Source organism: Entelurus aequoreus, linkage group LG22 (assembly GCF_033978785.1).
Source record: "Entelurus aequoreus isolate RoL-2023_Sb linkage group LG22, RoL_Eaeq_v1.1, whole genome shotgun sequence".
NCBI lineage: Eukaryota > Metazoa > Chordata > Actinopteri > Syngnathiformes > Syngnathidae > Entelurus > Entelurus aequoreus.
Window position 1 is genome coordinate 2,902,848 of NC_084752.1, and position 21,844 is coordinate 2,924,691.

The 21,844-nt window shown below is 40.0% G+C and overlaps 1 protein-coding gene across 1 annotated transcript in view; it reads right to left on the reverse strand.

Annotated features, from left to right (window-relative positions):
* Nucleotides 1–21,844, reverse strand: part of LOC133639869 (centlein-like) — a 124,031-nt gene that overhangs the window by 69,824 nt on the left and 32,363 nt on the right. The window contains exons 6-8 of the mRNA XM_062033533.1: nucleotides 13,634–13,760; nucleotides 11,715–11,852; nucleotides 9,240–9,425 (exon numbers count right to left, since the gene is read on the reverse strand). Of these exons, the coding sequence (XP_061889517.1) occupies nucleotides 9,240–9,425; nucleotides 11,715–11,852; nucleotides 13,634–13,760 (451 nt within the window). The remainder of the gene's footprint in view (nucleotides 1–9,239; nucleotides 9,426–11,714; nucleotides 11,853–13,633; nucleotides 13,761–21,844) is intronic.

The following is a 21,844-nucleotide window of genomic DNA, read 5'->3' on the forward strand; positions in this document are numbered from 1 at the left end:
ACAGATTGTTTGGTAAACATATAGCATGTTCTATATGTTATAGTTATTTGAATGACTCTTACCATAATATGTTACGTTAACATAGCAGTTGGTTATTTATGCCTCATATAACGTACACTTATTCAGCCTGTTGTTCACTATTCTTTAGACATTTTAAATTGCCTTTCAAATGTCTATTCTTGCTGTTGGCTTTTATCAAATACATTTCCCCCCAAAAATGCGACTTATACTCCAGTGCGACTTATATATGTTTTTTTCCTTCTTTATTATGCATTTTCGACTTATAGTCCGAAAAATACGGCAGTACAGTTGGCACAGTACAGTAAACTGACAGTTAATATTTAAACATTTAACATGTGACATTTCTAACTATTTTGAACAGAAATAGTTCATGCACATAAATTCCTCAAAATTACAATTAAAAAAAATTTGGCCGGGGGCCGGGCTGTATATATGCACACTAATTGACTGAAAGAGCACGCACTTGGCGCGATGATGTCATGTTGTCGATGGAAAAAACGCATTTTTTAAACCATACGATTTGCCTGAGCGGCTAGGAGACCCTGAGAGTAACAAGCGCTTGCCTTGTTGCCTTTCCATTAAGAACAATAAATTAGTTTTTAGTAAAAGTTTGCTGGTTTCAAGAAATGTAATGCCGAGCGCATATCATTATGTCAAGATAATGGCACTAGCATTTATTTCATTTAAGAATATTTTTCAACATATTGAGCAAAAAGGTCTCTTTTCTTTTCTACCAAGAAAAGTGCACTTATTAGTGAGAATATACTTATTTTAAGGTATTTTTGGGTTAATTGAAGTTAGCTAATTTGACTTGTTTTGGAAAGTCTTGACAAGAAAAATTTTTCTTGTTCTATTGGCAGATAATTTTGCTTAGTTCAAATAAAATACCCCTCATTTTTGTGTTAATTTTTCTTGTTTTTGAACACTGACTTTTTGCAGTGTGTGAAGTCCTGTTTTGTCTTTTTTCACAACTAAATGCTTTGCGCACAACCAAAACTCAAACAAAAATAACATATTTCAAATAGCTTTTGTCGCAGTTTTTTTTAGAACAACAGAGCAAGATGTAAAATACAACACAGTCGTACCTCAACTTAAGAGAGTGATTTCAGTTAAGAGCTGTCTCTCGGCTTTACGTTGCAAACAAGAATTGGAGTTACAAGCATTTGCTGGTTTCTGAGATCGCACCAAAACATCTGGTCTTACTCGCTTGCATTAGCTTTCAGCTGGAGATCATCATAACTTTGTTTTCCCAAACATGGGGAAGGAAAAAAGTGAGTGCGAAGCAGAAGTGGATGATATTCATTAAATTTAAGCAAACAAATGATCAAAAACATGACTGAGTGCGAAGCAGTTGGAGCTTATCAATCAACTAGATGAGGCAATTCCTGGAGGAATTGCGTGTGAATGCTCCAATGCTGAAGTTGAACCGACATCCTGGAATTGTTTTAGAACTCTTGAAGTAGAGCACACAATTCCTGAACAGGGTTGAATATTTTGAAGTTGGAACAGTTTGAATCAGATGAAAAATGTGGAACTTTGAAGAATGTCCTATTGATTTCAATGAGAATTTCCACCAAAAATGGGAATTTCGGGTAAAGCGGGAATATTTTTGAAAATGGTTTGAAGGGTTTGAATAAGTTGAAAAACGTGGAAATGGTGGAAGTTTGAAAAATGGCCAATTCATTTTGAATGGGAAACTTACACTTAGACAAACTTTAATGATCCACAAGGGAAAATGTCCCGGAAAACCGGGAGTTCTGGGGAAATCTGGGAATGTTTGGAATTTGTCAAGGGAAAGCCCGCAATTCCCGAATAAACTGAACAGTTTGAAGTTGGAACGCTTTGAATCAGATGAAAAATGTGGGCATGGTGGAACTTTGAAGAATGTCCCATTGATTTCAATTACAATTTCCCCAAAATTAGGAATTTCGGGTAAAGCGGGAATTTTTTTGAAAACGGTAAAAAAAACAAACTTAAATGGTCTGAATGAGTTGAAATGGTTGGGGTCGACATTTTTCAAATCGGTCGACAAATGTTGAAGTAGTAACATGTTGAATTGAGAAATGGTATTAGGGAATTCCTGGAATTTCGGGAAAACCGGGAATTTTTCCAGTTCACAAAACAACTTTGTTTTTTGTCATGATTAAGAGGAATGTTTTGACGGTATTATATTATCATACAGTTGGTAATAGTATCATTCCGATGGTGGGATAGTTCGGAGAGGCTATTAAAAGGTTGATGGTGGTGATCCTGTTAAAAAGTGCAATGCATTCATTTAATGGGTTTAGCCAATCAGAAGTCTAGAAATATTTTTGCAATCGACTGCTTCTAACCTCAGAGTGTTAGATGGATATTATTAAATCGTAACTATTGTGTATTTGATCTGATAAATGGAGCTGGTTTTGTAAAAAGTGTTTACCCGTAAGGAATACATAGCACATTACACATCCCATTCTTTCATTTACGGCCTTAATAGATATTCACTGTCACTAGTGGAGGGTTACATTTAATTGACCTAAACCCTGCATGTGGAATAATCTGGAAAGAGATTAAGAAGGGAATTCATCACCCCCATTTCGGGCCGCGGGAGGAACAACGGAACACACACGCACACAGTAGGTGTTGTGTGTGTGTGTGTTTGTTGAGAGCTCTTAGCCGGGGCTAGCAGCACAATCACTATAGCCAGAGGGCCAATTTAGACGAGGCGAGGATTAAGGCATAGCGATGGGGATCAAATGAGCAGCTAAAAAGACATATTCAATAATAACTGAACCTTTCCACACACACGCACGAGGGCACAAAGGGCCCTTCAAAAACACAAGAAGCGTCAAGGAGGAGAAGATGATCCACGTTCATTAGACTGGCCACAAAATGAATTCTAGGATAAGGGCATTCAGGGTTATCAGCGCTCAAAAAAACGGTTTTGACACATTGGATTCCCTGCACTTAAAAGTCAATTTGACATTTAGTTGTTATTTATAAGAAGAACAATAAACTTACAGTTTTTGTGCCATTGGATTCAAGGCCAATTTTTTTAGCAGTGCCTGAGGCGTATGGGTCTGCTGGCACTCAATAAGAATGAAACTATTCTCTGCATACACATTCAGGCACAAACACAACAAAAAAACAAGCCCATAAAGACATTGAGAAACACACACACACACACACACACACACACACACACACACACACAGCCCCCCCAGTCCTGATCAATACACGGCAAGAGTAAATCTCCTCCGGACGTAGGCAGCCCAATCAAAGGGCCGGCTGTTCTTATAGGGGATCACAGGAGCCAGGGGCAGGCAAACAATGATGTGAATCCTCAACAACAACACCACAATGGCCCCCACCTGCCCCGGGTTATGGGAAACGGAGGTGAGACGCAATGCGAGCATGGTCAACTACATTTCAATGTTTCCCCGAATAAAAATAACGCACCTACTCTTTAAAGCCGGGGGTCTCAGACACGCGGCCGGCGGGCCAATTGAGGCCCGCGAGACGTTATTTTGCGGCCCGCACCTTAGAGGCACCTCCTGGTACCCCAGCACCTCCAAAACCCTCAAATCTAAACTCCAAACATCTCAGAACAAGCTAGTCAGGTTACTTCTAGACCTCCACCCCAGATCCCACCTCACTCCTACCCACTTCTCTAAAGTGGGCTGGCTCAAGGTGCAGGACAGAGTTAAACAACTTGCACTGAGCCTGGTCTATAAAATCCGCTACACCTCCCTGATACCGAAGTACATGTCAAACTACTTCCTTAACGTCAATGACCGCCATAACCACAACACCAGGGGGAGCTCCACTAACCACGTTAAACCCAGATTCCGAACTAACAAAGGTCTTAACTCATTCTCTTTCTATGCCACATCAATGTGGAATGCACTCCCAACAGGTGTAAAAGAAAGGGCATCTCTATCCTCCTTCAAAACCGCAATAAAAGTTCACCTCCAGGCAGCTACAACCCTAAACTAACACCCTCCCCGGATTGCTAATAATCAAATGTAAACAATCAAATGCAGATACTTTTTCTTTTTCTTATGCCTTCTGATCTCTCTCTCTCTCTCTCTCTCTCTCTCTCTCTCTATGTCCACTACTTGATGTCCATACCTCCCACCCCCCCTCCACACCCCTGATTGTAAATAATGTAAATAATTCAATGTGATTATCTTGTGTGATGACTGTATTATAATGATAGTATATATGATAGTATATATCTGTATCATGAATCCATTTAAGTGGACCCCGACTTAAACAAGTTGAAAAACTTATTGGGGTGTTACCATTTAGTGGTCAATTGTACGGAATATGTACTTCACTGTGCAACCGACTAATTAAAGTCTCAATCCATCAATCAAAGGTGACAGAGCTTTCGCCGCTGCTGCTCCCAAGCTCTGGAACGAGCTACCTCTTAGTGTTAGACAAGCCTCCTCTCTTCCTGTTTTTAAATCTCTCTTAAAAACATACTTTTATTCCATGGCTTTTAACACAGAGTGACATCCATCCTGCAATGGCGCCCCATAACACACCTGCTGTGAACCTGCTTTTATGTTTTATTACCATTTTTATCGTGTTCTGTTTGTGTTGTGTGGTGTTTGCTTGGTACTCGTATTATCTTTTAACCTGCCCATTGTACAGCACTTTGGCTACCCCTGTGGTACATTTTAAATGTGCTTTATAAATAAAGTTGATTTGATTAATATGAAAATGTAATGTTAGTGCGTCCCGCGAGTTTTATATGAATGGCGCGTCACACTTGCCAACCCTCCCGATTTTTCCGGAAGACTCCCGAATTTCAGGGTAACCATTCTCTCGAATGTCTGCCGATTTTCACCCAAACAACAATATTAAGGGCGTGCCGTGATGGCGCTGCCTTTAGCGCCCTCTACAATCTGTTCAAACAGCGTGCCAGCTCTGTCACATGTTGCATTTGGCTTCTGTACACACACGCAAGTGCCTGCAAGACATACTTGGTCAACAGCCATACAGGTCACACTGAGGGTGACGGTATAAACAACTTTAACACTGTTACAAATATGCGCCACACTGTGAACCCACACCAAACAAGAATGACAAACACATTTCGGGAGAACATCCGCACCGTAACACAACATAAACACAACACAACAAATACCCAGAATCCCATGCAGCACTAACTCTTCCGGGCTAGAATATACACACCAGCTACTACCAAACCCCGCCTCCCCACACATCAACCCCCCCCTCCGTGCGTCGGTTGAGGTGGGCGGGGTTTGGTGGTAGCTGGTGTGTATATTCTAGCCCGGAAGAGTTAGTGCTGCAAGGTGTTCTGGGAATTTGTTCCGTGCGACTTATACTCAGGAGCGATTTATGTGTGAAATTATTAACAAATTAGCGTAAAATATCAATTAATATTATTTAGCTCATTCACGTAAGAGACTAGACGTATAAGATTTCATGGGATTTAGCGATTAGGAGTGACAGATTGTTTGGTAAACGTATAGCATGTTCTATATGTTATAGTTATTTGAATGACTCTTACCATAATATGTTACGTTAACATACCAGTTGGTTATTTATGCCTCATATAACGTACACTTATTCAGCCTGTTGTTCACTATTCTTTAGACATTTTAAATTGCCTTTCAAATGTCTATTCTTGCTGTTGGCTTTTATCAAATAAATTTCTCCAAAAAATGTGACTTATACTCCAGTGCGACTTATATATGGTTTTTTTTTTTTTTTTCCGGCCCGTGCGACTTATACTCCGGAGCGACTTATACTGCGTAAAATACGGTACCTCGGTTTAGAGGTCACGTTTTGGTTCATTTTCGGTACAGTAAGAAAACAACAAAATATACATTTTTGGGTTATTTATTTACCAAATTTGTAAACAATGGCATAACATACACTACCGTTCAAAAGTTTGGGGTCACCCAAACAATTTAGTGGAATAGCCTTCATTTCTAAGAACAAGAATAGACTGTCGAGTTTCAGATGAAAGTTCTCTTTTTCTGGCCATTTTGAGCGTTTAATTGAGCCCACAAATGTGATGCCCCAGAAACTCAATCTGCTCAAAGGAAGGTCAGTTTTGTAGCTTCTGTAACGAGCTAAAGTGTTTTCAGATGTGTGAACATGATTGCACAAGGGTTTTCTAATCATCAATTAGCCTTCTGAGCCAATGAGCAAACACATTGTACCATTAGAACACTGGAGTGATAGTTGCTGGAAATGGGCCTCTATACACCTATGTAGATATTGCACCAAAAACCAGACATTTGCAGCTAGAATAGTCATTTAGCACATTAGCAATGTATAGAGTGTATTTCTTTCAAGTTAAGACTACTTTAAAGTTATCTTCATTGAAAAGTACAGTGCTTTTCCTTCAAAAATAAGGACATTTACATGTGACCCCAAACTTTTGAACGGTAGTGTACATATACACACAGGGTCCATTGCCAGGGTTAATGTGGTCAACATATATACAATAAAAACTAAATAAGATAAGGCTCAGAATGGTTTCTTAACAAAACTTTTCTACATATAAAGTGCTTTTTTGGATTGATCGATTGAGACTTTTACTAGTAGATTGCACAGTACAGTAGGGATGGGCGATACCACACTTTTAGGATTCGATACGACACCGATACTTTTTCTTGCATTTTCATCGATACCGATACCGATACCAATAATTTCTTATTGGCAATTTTTTGTCAGTCAAAAATATTATTACTATTGTTATTATTTAAGACAAATACAGACCATTTATACCACATTTATTATGGTCAATATATAATAAAAGTAAAATTAAAATAAATAACATAAATATGAAAAATAAATTAAATATTATATATAATAATAACTATATATTATATATAATAATAATTAAATATTAGGGCTTTCCAATTAACAGTCAAATCCGAATTGCAAGAAGCTGCAGTTATTTTTTAAAGTTTGTGATATAATTAGCAATTAATGAAATATGAAATAGGCTAATGTTTTCGAAATGTAAGAAATCATTTTACAGATTAAAACCAAAATCACAATCAATCATATATTCAAGATTTTCTTGGAAAACAATACAACTGTAATGTAAAGATGAAGAATCTCCAAATTGTATCTCTTTCTGATCTTGTTTTAAATACTCAAGCAATTTTCAACTAACAGTAAATTCCCCTGTGTGGAAATTATTTGAATTTAGGATAATCATTTAAACAAAAATATTCAGTAAACATTACTACAAAAAAAACAAACAATGCCTGTTTTAAGTCAACAATTGGACAACACTGGATATGTCGGCTGTGTGTGCGTGTGTGTGTTGCACGTTGACCACGCTCATTGGCTGTCTCCTGTCACGTGACTGGGCCAGCTCTATACTCTGCCAGGTACAGGGGTGTCCCAGCACATAGTAACTTAAGTAAGTCATCAAAAACATCTGAAAGTGATGCTTGCACCCCCCACACGCCGTTTTTTGGTTTATATCGATACTTTTTTCAGAAAAGTGATGCCAAATGAGTAGCGTGTGAGTATCGATATATCGATACCACAGGATCGATACGCACATCCCTACAGTACAGTACATATTCCGTACAATTGACCACTAAATGGTAACACCCCAATACGTTTATCGTTCTACGTTTATGCCCACGTTAATCAACATTAAACTGCCTCAAGTTGTTGTTCAGATGAAATAAAATGACAAAACTTTTCTTCTACATATAAAAAGTGCAACATTAAACAGTGTCAAGTAGGGATGTCCGATAATGGCTTTTTGCCGATATCCGATATTCCGATATTGTCCAACTCTTTAATTACCGATACCGATATCAACCGATACCGATATCAACCGATATATGCAGTCGTGGAATTAACACATTATTATGCCTAATTTGGACAACCAGGTATGGTGAAGATAAGGTACTTTTAAAAAAATAAAATAAAATAAGATAACTAAATTAAAAACATTTTCTTGAATAAAAAAGAAAGTAAAACAATATAAAAACAGTTACATAGAAACTAGTAATGAATGAAAATGAGTAAAATGAAGTGTTAAAGGTTAGTACTATTAGTGGAGCAGCAGCACGCACAATCATGTGTGCTTACGGACTGTATCCCTTGCAGACTGTATTGATATATATTGATATATAATGTCCGATATTGTCCAACTCTTTAATTACCGATACCGATATCAACCGATACCGATATCAACCGATATATACAGTCGTGGAATTAACACATTATTATGCCTAATTTGGACAACCAGGTATGGTGAAGATAAGGTACTTTAAAAAAAAAAAAAAAGAAATAAGATAACTAAATTAAAAACATTTTCTTGAATAAAAAAGAAAGAAAAACAATATAAAAACAGTTACATAGAAACTAGTAATGAATGAAAATGAGTAAAATGAAGTGTTAAAGGTTAGTACTATTAGTGGAGCAGCAGCACGCACAATCATGTGTGCTTACGGACTGTATCCCTTGCAGACTGTATTGATATATATTGATATATAATGTAGGAACCAGAATATTGATAACAGAAAGAAATGGGGGGAGGGAGGTTTTTTGGGTTGGTGCACTAATTGTAAGTGTATCTTGTGTTTTTTATGTTGATTTAATAAAAAAAAAACCAAAACGATACAGATAATAAAAAAACAGATACCGATAATTTCCGATATTACATTTTAACGCATTTATCGTTAAAATCAAGTCAACTCAGCCTCAGATTAACCCAAGTTTTTGTGTACCGTCACACCCCTACTCTCAACTGATCCCAGGTTTGTTTGAAAGTTGGAGAAGGCGATAAAAGAACGTATCCACCAAAGATCAGATGAAAGCTGGCAAAGCGCCACCAAACCATGTGCATGATTTATGTATGTGCAGAAAATAGACATCGCTATCTCTGCAGAGCTCCGTCTTTTTTTGACAGACGGCTGTCAGCACAGCCAAGTTGTGGTGGGTGACACTCTTTATCAGTGCGTGCCAGATAGACAAACAAACCTCCAGGTGATGGATTACATCTCTACAAAAATAACCAAGCCAATTCCCTCTAACATCTAATTTATCTACCTGTGATGGCCTTTATCTCCTTAAGCAATAGGAAAACGTGTGCATAATGACATCCATCTTCTATAATATATATTCTATCACAGAAGAAGTTGCCGGCCCCTGACAGTGATTTAAGACACGCTCGATGATTCAGCCCTTTTGGCCTTCGATGAAGCGGCCCTTTAGCGGCGCACCTTGATGAAAGCGTGAAGCTGCTCCAGCTGGGAGGAGGCCTGGCCCAGCTGTCTCTGAAGCCCGTCCAACGCTTGGGAGCTCTGCTCGGTCAGTCTCTCCATTTGCTCAGTGGCGCTGTGTTCCAGAGCGGCCGAGGCCTGATCGCTGGCGGCCACGCGAGCCTGGAGGGCATGAACTCTCTGCTCCTGCAACAACAACAACACACCAAGAAGGACTACTCGGTTATTTACAAACACGAAGGTTGCGGCATATTCTGAGCGTAGTGTGAAAACATGCATTAAAAAAAACATTCCTATTACAAAATTATTCTCTGCATTTGACCCATCACCCTTGATCACCCCCTGGGAGGTGAGGGGAGCAGTGAGCAGCGGCGGTGGCCGCGCCCGGGAATCATTTTTGGTGGTTTAACCCCCAATTCCAACCCTTGATGCTGAGATCCAAGCAAGGAGGTAATGGCTCCCATTTTTATAGTCTTTGGTATGACTCGGCCGGGGTTTGAACTCACAACCTACCCATCTCAGGGCGGACACTCTAACCACTAGGCCACTGAGTAGGTGAACAAAAGCAGGTGGCCAAATACTTTTGGCAATATAGTGTATGTTTTAATTGCTGATGCAGGTATATTGATTTTTAAATGCGCCAGCAAAGAATTCATTTTGTACACTGTTGAACTGTTTCAATGCTCAGTAGTGCGTAAATGTGTTCCTGTATAGTATTTCTCCAGCAATGGTCATGTGGTGACATCAATTATGGTATTTTGAGAGGTAGTCATTGAAGTCGGACATCACTGAAGGATTGGTGGGAAACGCACGCACGCACGCACGCACGCACGCACGCACGCACGCACGCACGCACGCACGCACGCACGCACGCACGCACGCACGCACGCACGCACGCACGCACGCACGCACGCACGCACGCACGCACGCACGCACGCACGCACGCACGCACGCACGCACGCACGCACGCACGCACGCACGCACGCACGCACGCACGCACGCACACACACACACACACACACACACACACACACACACACACACACACACACACACACACACACACACACACACACACACACACACACACACACAAGAACCTAAACATAAGGTAATGTAGTAAAAAAAAAAAATCACCATAAGGCTCAAATTCCAATAAGTTATTACTTATTCCATTACGGATGTTTTCCTAAAAGTTTCATAAAAATCCGCTCTAACTTTTTTAGTTATTTTCAGAGGTGGGTAGAGTAGCCAGAAATTGTACTCAAATAAGAGTACTGTTACTTTAGAGATGTATTACTCAAGTAAAAGTAAGGAGTAGTCACCCAAATATTTACTGGAGTAAAAGTAAAAAGTATGTTGTGAAAAACTACTACTCAAGTACTGAGTAACTGATGAGTAACCTGTTCGTTTAATGATGACGGCAACAAGTAACGCACAAAAACATCAAAATAGCAATGAGCAAATTCAGAGCCAGGAATATCTCTTAAGCAACTAAAACAATAATGTATATTAAATAATAATACATTAACATTAAAAAAATGAAGGCAAATTGAGCCACAATAACTTAACAGCACCATAGGCTCAGTAGGCAGAGATTACAAAGGAAAATAACAAGTTAGCCGTTACGCAAACCACACTGTGCACTTCTGAGTGGTGTTTCTATGCATGTGTGTGTGTGTGTGTGTGTGTGTGTGTGTGTGTGTGTGTGTGTGTGTGTGTGTGTGTGTGTCAGTCTGTCTATGAGGCTGCAGTGCGTTAATGTCCCCACACCATGTACATTTGACAGTGATTCATAGCAGGGAAGCTAACACCAGCCTATGGTGACAGCCAAAATATCTACTAACGTTACTTTCTGCAATGTGCTTTCTCAAATTTGACGTTGAGTTCATGTAAGCTGAAATGTCCACTTGTTTGGGGAGACACATATGACAACGCGCGCTGAAACTTTAAGTGCAGTTAATCATGTGACCGCCTGGCTTTGTTTGATTGGTGAAACGGAGTCAAACGTCACCAGTGACTGCATTTGATTGGTGAAACGGAGTCAAACGTCACCAGTGACCGCATTTGATTGGTGTAACGGAGTCAAAGGTCACTGGTGACTGCATTTGATTGGTGAAACGCAGACATGCGATAGATCCTACTTTGAAGGTCTGTCTGACAGACCAAAACAAACAAAGCGTGCATTAACAGATGGATAAAAATCAGTAGCGAGTAGCGAGCTGAATGTAGATAAATGGAGCGCAGTAAAAGTAGCGTTTCTTCTCTATAAATATACTCAAGTAAAAGTATGTTGCATTAAAACTACTCTTAGAAGTACAATTGATCCCAAAAGTTACTCAAGTAGATGTATCGGGGTAAATGTAGCGCGTTACTACCCACCTCTGGTTATTTTATTAACTAACGGCAATGATTAAATAACTTTGTGGTGGAAGTAAAAAGTAGAGTAAAATGAGTTCAGGATAAATCCAAAACCTTTTTTTCCAGGTCGTCCTTCAGTTTGGCACAAGACGCCTCGTGCTGGCTTTTCTCTGTGGTCGCCACATTCAGTCGCCTCTTTAGAGACTCGATGAAGGACTTTCTGTTGGAGGCTTCCTCTGACAAAGACTTGACCTGCACAAAAGGAAAGGATGACAAAATCATGACGGCATTTATCCGCAGCAAACATTACCAGCGAACTGTGGCTCCAAGTAAAAAGTGAGTAGGTAAATAAAGTATGTAGGAAAGACTGTAAACAAACATGGCCTGGGCCTGCAAGCTTGACATTGACAAAGGCCATCATGCACTGCTGTTCACTGTTTACCTCCATCAAATTAGCTGCAAATGACACCGCGCCACTACACGCATCAGACCGGTCGGTTATAATCCAATATTCTTTTTTTTTTAATGTGGTGACTCATGCGGGTGCTATTGCATCCTTTGGAACTTGTGTATCAGTGAGGTAAATGATGTCATCACTGGCTGCAGATGAGATGTGATGTGTGGTCATCGTGCATCCATGTGCACTTTTGTCAACACTTTTTTGTACTTCACAACTTATGTCGTCATGCTCTTAGAACAGACCTGGGCAAATTAAGGCCCGTAAAGCTTTTCAATCTGGCCCGCCGGACATTCCCAATCATTTTTTTTAGATCTTTAAGATGTAAAGTGTAGCTGCCATTATGATGTGCACTCATGTTTTCTAATGACCGGAAGTCTTCAACTATACTAAGTATTTCAATGCTTGGAATCTGCACTTTTGCATAATATACTAGTTATTATGGTCATCTAATTAGTTACTATGGTCATCTAATTAGTTACTATGGTCATTAGGTGTAACAGTATGTGTATTTGTATTAAACCGTTGGTATGGGGGTTTCGGTTCGGTTCATATTAAGTAGCGTAACGCACGTTGTGTAAACAATGCACACCGAGGCACAACACACGGCATGCTAGCAGCTAACGGGCTAGGATAGACTGACCATACGTCCTCTTTTCACCGGACATGTCCTCTTTTGCGGAGCTGTCAGGGCGGAGTTTCTTAAATGCCTCAAATGTCCGGCATTTGGAGTTAGGGTTGCGTGTATTTTCAATGTACGTTCAGGGTTAAGAAGGGGTTAAGAACAAAACAAATTGTGCGCGCAGCAGCATTGGTGAGGGAGGGGCAGAGAGAGAGAGAGAGAGAGAGAGTTATGATAAACGCGCATGCGTCGCCTTTTTATCCATAGATTTATCACATTTAATTTTTTATTATCTATAGCAGGGGTGTCAAAAGTGTGCCCCGGAGGCCATTTGCGGCCCACAGCTAATGTTTTAAAGGCCCACGGCACATTCTAAAAATACTATTCAAATAAACAAAAACATAACAAAAGTGAAATAAAAAAGCTTAAAGGTTAAATGTCATTTACAAAAAGTTGCAATGTTGACTAATAAAACAAAGCTGTTTTTTTTCTTCTTTCAAACTGTCATTGCTCAAAACATAATATTGAATCAAAATCAATGTTATTATGAATTATTGACCTATCCAAGGTTCCCATTACTTCACATCAAATATTACACTAAGAAAAATATTTTTGGTGGAAGATTTTGCAAATTTGGTGAATAAATAACCCAAAAATGTATATATATATTTTTTTTTTTACTGTACCGAAAATGAACCGAACCGTGACCTCTAAACCGAGATACGTACCGAACCAAAATTTTTGTGTACCGTTACTGTTGTATACTGTACAACCCTAGCTTGTATATAGAATTAATCTTTTAGATGAGTTCCTCTGGGGAAACTTGAGATTAGAACAACTTAAATGTTAACCAGCATCTCTGACTACCGCATTTTTTCCAGTATAATGTCATCCTTAATTAATCAGCATTCATTAGTTAAGTGATTGTGGTCATTGTCATGCATCTTAAAGCACCTTCTTCTCCAGCTCCTCCGCTTGGCCACGGTAACTCTTCTCCATGTCTTGCAGGAACTTCAGCCTGGTCTTCAGGTCGTCCACCAGCTGCTTTTTCATGCCCGCGTCTCGCTCGGCGTGGCTGGCCCTGCACGGTTAGGACATGTTGGGCGTGAATGAACCATGCACAAGAAGATGGGCGAGGATTAAAGGCCGGCAGGCGGCGTGTCCCCATGCAGTGCAGCAAGCAGGCATGACAGCCCATTATGACAACTAAATACACCAGCCTGCATGGAGATGGTAAAGGTGCTGAATTAAAGATGCATCCCAACAGGCGCATATTAAATGGTGCTCCCTGTCGAGAAATAGTGGGACTTGGCGCCCTGCCCCGCCCCCCCTCCCTGGCTGACAAACAACATTTTGAATGAACAGCGACACTGCTTAGGAGACTGTAATCAATGAATGTAAATGTTGAAATTACGCACAGGATTGCAGCAGGCACATACAAGAACACATCACCAGGGTGCGGATGACAGACATGTTTGCGTGCTGACAATAATTCCCTGAAGAGGCACGTGGGCCGCGCTGCACCAGATGTTTGGATTCAAACTAAATGCATCCTACGTCACTCCTCGTTTCTGTTACCAGGAAGGCTGACATGTTTGATTTTTCAGCTTTCTACGGAGGTACGGCGTGCCATGTGAACTACGCGACGGCAAGTGACGCTACAAACAAAGAGATTAGTTGAAAAGTTATCTCGGTGGCAGACAACAGTATGTGCATAGGAACAATGTAGATTCAGATAAAAAGATTATAACACATGGAGTACCCCAAGGTTCAGTACTGGGACCAAAATTGTTAATATTGTATATTTAAAGGCCTACTGAAAGCCACTACTAGCGACCACGCAGTCTGACAGTTTATATATCAATGATGAAATCTTAACATTGCAACACATGCCAATACGGCCGGGTTAACTTATAAAGTGACATTTTAAATTTCCCGCTAAATTTCCGGTTGAAAACGTCTAAGTATGATGACGTATGCGCGTGACGTCACTCGTTGAAACGGAAGTATTCGGACACCATTGAATCCAATACAAAAAGCTCTGTTTTCATCGCAAAATTCCACAGTACTCTGGACATCTGTGTTGGTGTATCTTTTGCAATTTGTTTAATGAACAATGAAGACTTTAGTGTTCTCGTGAGACGTGTAGAAACGCCACTCAACACCAAGCCAAACCGGAGTCAATGAAGAAAACGTCGTTGTAAGCTTGACCATTTACTTTTGACAATTCTTCATAGACAAGATGGTGAAAAACTAAAAAGAACAAAGACACAAACACACTTATTGTCTCTGTACATATTTGTCAACAATGACATATGAAAATGTAACGGTAATGTCCCAAAATGTCCAGCAGAGGGAGACTCCCGTCTGTCTGAATGACTTGAACACATTGTATCTAGTTCGACAATTATATTTAACATATCGGCACTATTACACTTTTAAACGTGTCTGACATGTTAACTTATTAAAGACAACTTACGGCATTGCTTCTTCGCCGCTTTGTGTAGGATGGCAACAGAAATTACTACAGAAGACCGCAACATGTATGACTTGCTTTCGAACGAATACCGGAAGTCAACCAACCGGAAGTAATTTAGCGGAAGTGACATCATCTAACTGCTGTTTACCGATTATAGCATATACAATAAATATAAACAACTTTAGCTCCAAATTAAAGCCTTGCAGTCAATAATACAAAAATATTATCAAGTAATTATGTAAAGAATATTAACAATTGACTTTAGGACAACACAAAGACTGCACAGAAGAAAGCTGTAGGTGGGATCGGTGTATTAGCGGCTGGCTGCAGCAACACAACCATGAGGACTTTGAGATGGATAGCAGACGCGCTAGCCGCCAACCTCACATTGACTTCCTCCGTCTCCGGGCCGCCGACCTTATCTATGATCGGGTGAAGTCCTTCGTCGATCGCTGGAACGCAGGTGAGCACGGGTGTTGATGAGCAGATGAGGGCTGGCTGGCGTAGGTGGATAGCTAATGTTTTTAGCATAGCTCTGTCGAGGTCCCGTAGCTAAGTTAGCTTCAATGGCGTTGTTAGCAACAGCATTGTTAAGCTTCGCCAGGCTGGAAAGCATTAACCGTGTAGTTACATGTCCATGGTTTAATAGTATTGTTGATTTTCTGTCTATCCTTCCAGTCAGGGGTTTATTTCTTTTGTTTCTATCTGCATTTAAGCCCGATGCTATCACGTTAGCTCCGTAGCTAAAGAGCTTCACCGATGTATTGTCGTGGAGATAAAAGTCACTGTGAATGTCCATTTCGCGTTCTCGACTCTCATTTTCAAGAGGATATAGTATCCCAGGTGGTTTAAAATACAAATCCGTGATCCACAATAGAAAAAGGAGAAAGTGTGGAATCCAATGAGCTAGCTTGTACCTAAGTTACGGTCAGAGCGAAAAAAAGATACGTCCTGCACTGCACTCTAGTCCTTCACTCTCACGTTCCTCATCCACGAATCTTTCATCCTCGCTCAAATTAATGGGGTAATCGTCGCTTTCTTGGTCCGCATAGCTCTCGCTGCTGGTGTAAACAAAAGGGAAATGTGAGGAGCCTTTCAACCTGTGACGTCACGCTACTTCCGGTACAGGCAAGGCTTTTTTTATCAGCGATCAAAAGTTGCGAACTTTATCGTCGATGTTCTCTACTAAATCCTTTCAGCAAAAATATGGCAATATCGCGAAATGATCAAGTATGACACATAGAATGGAACTGCTATCCCCGTTTAAATAAAAAAAATTCATTTCAGTAGGCCTTTAACATACCAGGCACGTTCTCAGTTGGTTATTTATGCCTCATATAACGTACACTTATTCAGCCTGTTGTTCACTATTCTTTAGACATTTTAAATTGCCTTTCAAATGTCTATTCTTGCTGTTGGCTTTTATCAAATACATTTCCCCAAAAAATGCGACTTATACTCCAGTGCGACTTATATATGTTTTTTTCCTCCTTTATTATGCATTTTTGGCCGGTGCGACTTATACTCCGAAAAATACGGTATTTGTATAATTTTGTATGTGGATGCAGGACAATGAGAACAAATCAGCTGCAGACCACAAAAGGCCTTCGGGCCGCCGTTTGGACACACCAGAATGAAGGAGATTGAAACAGACCGGAGAAAAAAAAAGGTAAAGGATGCAGTATAATGTTTTTTTTTGTTGTGTTTCAGAGATCTGGTTATTTTCTGACAATGACTGGTGTTTCTTCACCAAACAGATGATGCAACGCTCAGGCAAACACTTTGGTGTAAGTAAATGTCCCTGTCTCCCTTGGTGGACCACAGCCCCAGGCCAGACTGGCTGAATAAATGTGAGCTTGTCCTACTGGAGTGACATTAAATTAAATAAGAGGGGAGTCTTGCCCGGGGACTTTGCAGAAAGCGTGGCGCTGCTCACCGGCGCTACCCCATGGATTTGGCCATTAATGAGAAAACCCATATTGAACCTTTCGGATGACTGTCTGGTGTTGACTTAAAGATGAAGAGCGCCAATAAGGGCCCCCGGCGGCTCCCTCTGCCCCGCCGCTAATGGCAATTAGACGGACAACATTTATTTTAGATGTTCCCTTCGTCTTCTTGTGCAGCACAAAAAGAATAGAGGATGAAAAAGAATGAGGGGATACACGGTACGGCGAGTGATGTGTATTTATGAGCGTTAGCGAGGAAAACTACACTCTGATCACTCGCCACGTTTGTTCCCTTTGTTCCGCCGCTTGTTGCAGCAATATTGTTCATCAAACATGCGTGCGTTGTAATGATAACGGCAGTGTTAAGAATGGAGAGAGAGCGCGTGCGGACACTTGATGTGGCTGATAGACAACAGTGCGAAAGATGAAAGCAGCACCTTCATAAATAAAGCAGCGCCACAGTGCCGGATATTGACTGAGGACACGCCGGTGTACTTTGAAATTCTTCTCTTTTTTCCCCGGCTTCTTTAAGTCGAAGCAGCCCCGGTCCCTGTGCGTGTTGAAATGTATATTTCAGAGGTGTCTAGACATGTCTTTCATTCCGAGAAGAGGGGTCCCTCCATAGAGGCAAAGAGAGTGGCGGGCTCGGAGAGATGGCAAGCTACAAATGTGTGAGGTGTCGTGGAAAGTCAGCGGGAAAAGGGATGCTTGCTGTGATCCGCCGGTGCTTCTGGTCACATACAAACACGAGGCGCCCCCACGGTGATGGTACGCACGCCCCCGGATGCATTATTGAGGACGGCAGGCGCACGACACAGCATGCTTGACAAAGAGGGAAGGAAGAAGGTCTTGGCTGCGCTGGCAGAGAGGAAACCTAACTGTAGAAATACCGCACAGTGGGAAAACAAATCCACTTTCTAACGTGCAGAATTAGAGAAAAAATAGCTGTAATTTGAACATCTTTTTCCCTGTGTTGCTGTTGAGTAACGAAGTGAATCTGACCATTTTGCGAGGATGATGTTATCATGACGTTTGCATAATTGGCTGTAAGGCATTTTGAGAAAATGCGTAAAAACATGAAAATCAAAACAAATATGTTTACAGCTACAAATGAAGTCATCATAAAAACAGGATGGCATCGCCTGTAAATGCTTCTGAGATGAGGGGAGGGGCCTACAAGCACATGCTTTAAAGCCTATGTGTCAAAGTTAAGGCCTGCGAATGAATGATCTATGGCTCCCGGGATGATATGGGATTAGTATTAGAACCGGCCAGCAGGCCACAGCCGCCTGCTGCTGTTTTGCACGCACCAATACTCCATCAGTGTTGGCACTAGAAATGTTCTAAATGGGGTCCCAGGGACCTCATCAAGTCATAAAAATGGGGTGTTATACGAGTTATTACAGATTATATATATATATATATATATATATATATATATATATATATATATATATATATATATATATATATATATATATATATATATATATATATATATATATATATATATATATGTATATACATATACATATATATATATATATATATATATATATATATATGTATATATGCTGAAGGGCTCCTCACATTTCCCCATTGTTTACACCAGCAGTGAGAGCGATTCGGACCCAGAAAGCAATGATTACCCCATTAATTTGAGCGAGGATGAAAGATTTGTGGATGAGGAACGTGAGAGTGAAGGACTAGAGTGCAGTGCAGGACTTTTTTCGTTCTGACCGTAACTTAGGTACAAGGGTTCGTTGGATTCCACACTTTCTCCTTTTTCTATTGTGGATCACGGATTTGTATTTTAAACCACCTGGGATACTATATCCTCTTGAAAATGAGAGTCGAGAACGTGAAATGGACATTCACAGTAACTTTTATCTCCACGACAATACAACGGCGAAGCTCTTTAGCTACGGAGCTAACGTGATAGCATCTGGCTTAAATGCAGATAGAAACAAAATAAATAAACCCCTGACTGGAAGGATAGACAGAAGATCAACAATACTATTAAACCATGTACATGTAACTACACGGTTAATGCTTTCCAGCCTGGCGAAACTTAATAATGCTGTTGCTAACGACGCCATTGAAGCTAACTTAGCTACGGGACCTCGACAGAGCTATGCTAAAAACATTAGCTATCCACCTACGCCAGCCAGCCCTCATCTGCTCATCAACACCCGTGCTCACCTGCGTTCCAGCGATCGACGGAGCGACGAAGGACTTCACCCGATCATAGATGTGGTCGGCAGCCCGGAGACGGAGGAAGTCAAAGTGAGGTCGGCGGCTAGCGCGTCTGCTATCCAAGTCAAAGTCCTCCTGGTTGTGTTGCTGCAGCCAGCCGCTAATACACCGATCCCACCTACAGCTTTCTTCTTTGCAGTCTTCATTGTTCATTAAACAAATTGCAAAAGATTCACCAACACAGATGTCCAGAATACTGTGGAATTTTGCAATGAAAACAGAGCTTTTTGTATTGGATCCAATGGTGTCCGAATACTTCCGTTTCAACCATTGACGTCACGCGCATACGTCATCATACATAGACGTTTTCAAGCGGAAGTTTAGCGGGAATTTTAAAATGTCACTTTATAAGTTAACCCGGCCGTATTGGCATGTGTTGCAATGTTAAGATTTCATCATTGATATATAAACTATCAGACTGCGTGGTCGCTAGTAGTGGCTTTCAGTAGGCCTTTAATGTAACTGCACATTGTCCTTCAAATTAAAAAATACAAACAAAATGTGTACATTGATAAAGAAAATACAACTTTCCGCAGTTTGCCGCCACACAGATCACGGCACCCTCACACCACCGCGCTAATGTGCGCTATATTGCACATCTCACTCTTGAACTATTTTAGTGTAAATAAAGTTCTGGGCAAGCCATGCAGTGTGGATTGTATCCATTTTTAGTAGTTACACTCATTACACCACATTCTTCAAACTCAAGGCCCGGGGGCCATAACTGGCCCTCCACCTCATTTTATGTGGCCCGCAAAGGCCTGGAATTACCATGCATCTATTTGTTTATAAATGTACCGTATTTTTCGGCGTATAAGTCGCTCCGGAGCATAAGTCGCACCGGCCGAAAATGCATAATAAAGAAGGACAAAAACATATATAAGTCGCACTGGAGTATAAGTCGCATTTTTGGGGGAAATGTATTTGATAAAAGCCAACAGCAAGAATAGACATTTGAAAGGCAATTTAAAATGTCTAAAGAATAGTGAACAACAGGCTGAATAAGTGTACGTTATATGAGGCATAAATAACCAACTGGTATGTTAACGTAACATATTATGGTAAGAGTCATTCAAATAACTATAACATATAGAACATGCTATACGTTTACCAAACAATCTGTCACTCCTAATCGCTAAATCCCATGAAATCTTATACGTCTAGTCTCTTACGTCAATGACATCAATAATATTATTTGATATTTTACGCTAATGTGTTAATAATTTCACACATAAGTCGCTCCTGAGTATAAGTCGCACCCCCGGCCAAACTATGAAAAAAACTGTGACTTATAGTCGGAAAAATACGGTACTTAAATATCTGCTTGACTCATGATTTTGAAGCAACTTAGCCATCAAATTGTAAAATGTAAAAATTATTTTTCGGTACAAAACTGGTAGCTCAATTGCCAGAATTTTCATGTAAAAACACAAAACAAAAAAATGTGTAATAATGATTTTCCATTTACAGTAATACACCGTAAAAACAACGACCGTAGATTTTACAGTAAAACAGTGGTACTGTTTTCCCATTTACATTTACAGTAGACATTGTTAAAAAAATGGCACATTTTTTTTGTAAAATTTCGGCAGCTAAACTTTACTCTGAAATCTACATGTTTTTCTTACAGTGTACGTCAAAATAAATAATAATTAGGGATGTCCGATAATGGCTTTTTGCCGATATCCGATATTGTCCAACTCTTTAATTACCGATACCGATATCAACCGATACTGATACTGATATATACAGTTGTGGAATTAACACATTATTATGCCTAATTTGGACAACCAGGTATGGTGAAGATAAGGTCCTTTTTTTTTTAAATTAATAAAATAAAATAAATAAATTAAAAACATTTTCTTGAATAAAAAAGAAAGTAAAACAATATAAAATCAGTTACATAGAAACTAGTAATTAATGAAAATGAGTAAAATTAAGTGTTAAAGGTTAGTACTATTAGTGGAGCAGCAGCACGCACAATCATGTGTGCTTACGGACTGTATCCCTTGCAGACTGTATTGATATATATTGATATATAATGTAGGAACCAGAATATTAATAACAGAAAGAAACAACCCTTTTGTGTGAATGAGTGTAAATGGGGGAGGGAGGTTTTTTGGGTTGGTGCACTAATTGTAAGTGTATCTTGTGTTTTTTATGTGGATTTAATAAAAACATTTTTAAAAAAAAAACAAACAAAAAAAAAAACGATACCGATAAAAAAAACGATACCGATAATTTCCGATATTACATTTTAAAGCATTTATCGGACATCTCTAATAATAATGTATAATTGTGTAATGAAGCAATTTAAAATGTATGTATTATTCACTGTTACAAGTGGCCCTGTGAGGGCAGCCATAACTGCCATGTGGCCCCCAATGGAAAGCAGTTGGACACCCCTCCTGCATTAAACCATTACTGGGAGCAACAAACTATGAATCAAAGCTTTTCCCTAATTGCATTAATGGATTAATCGTT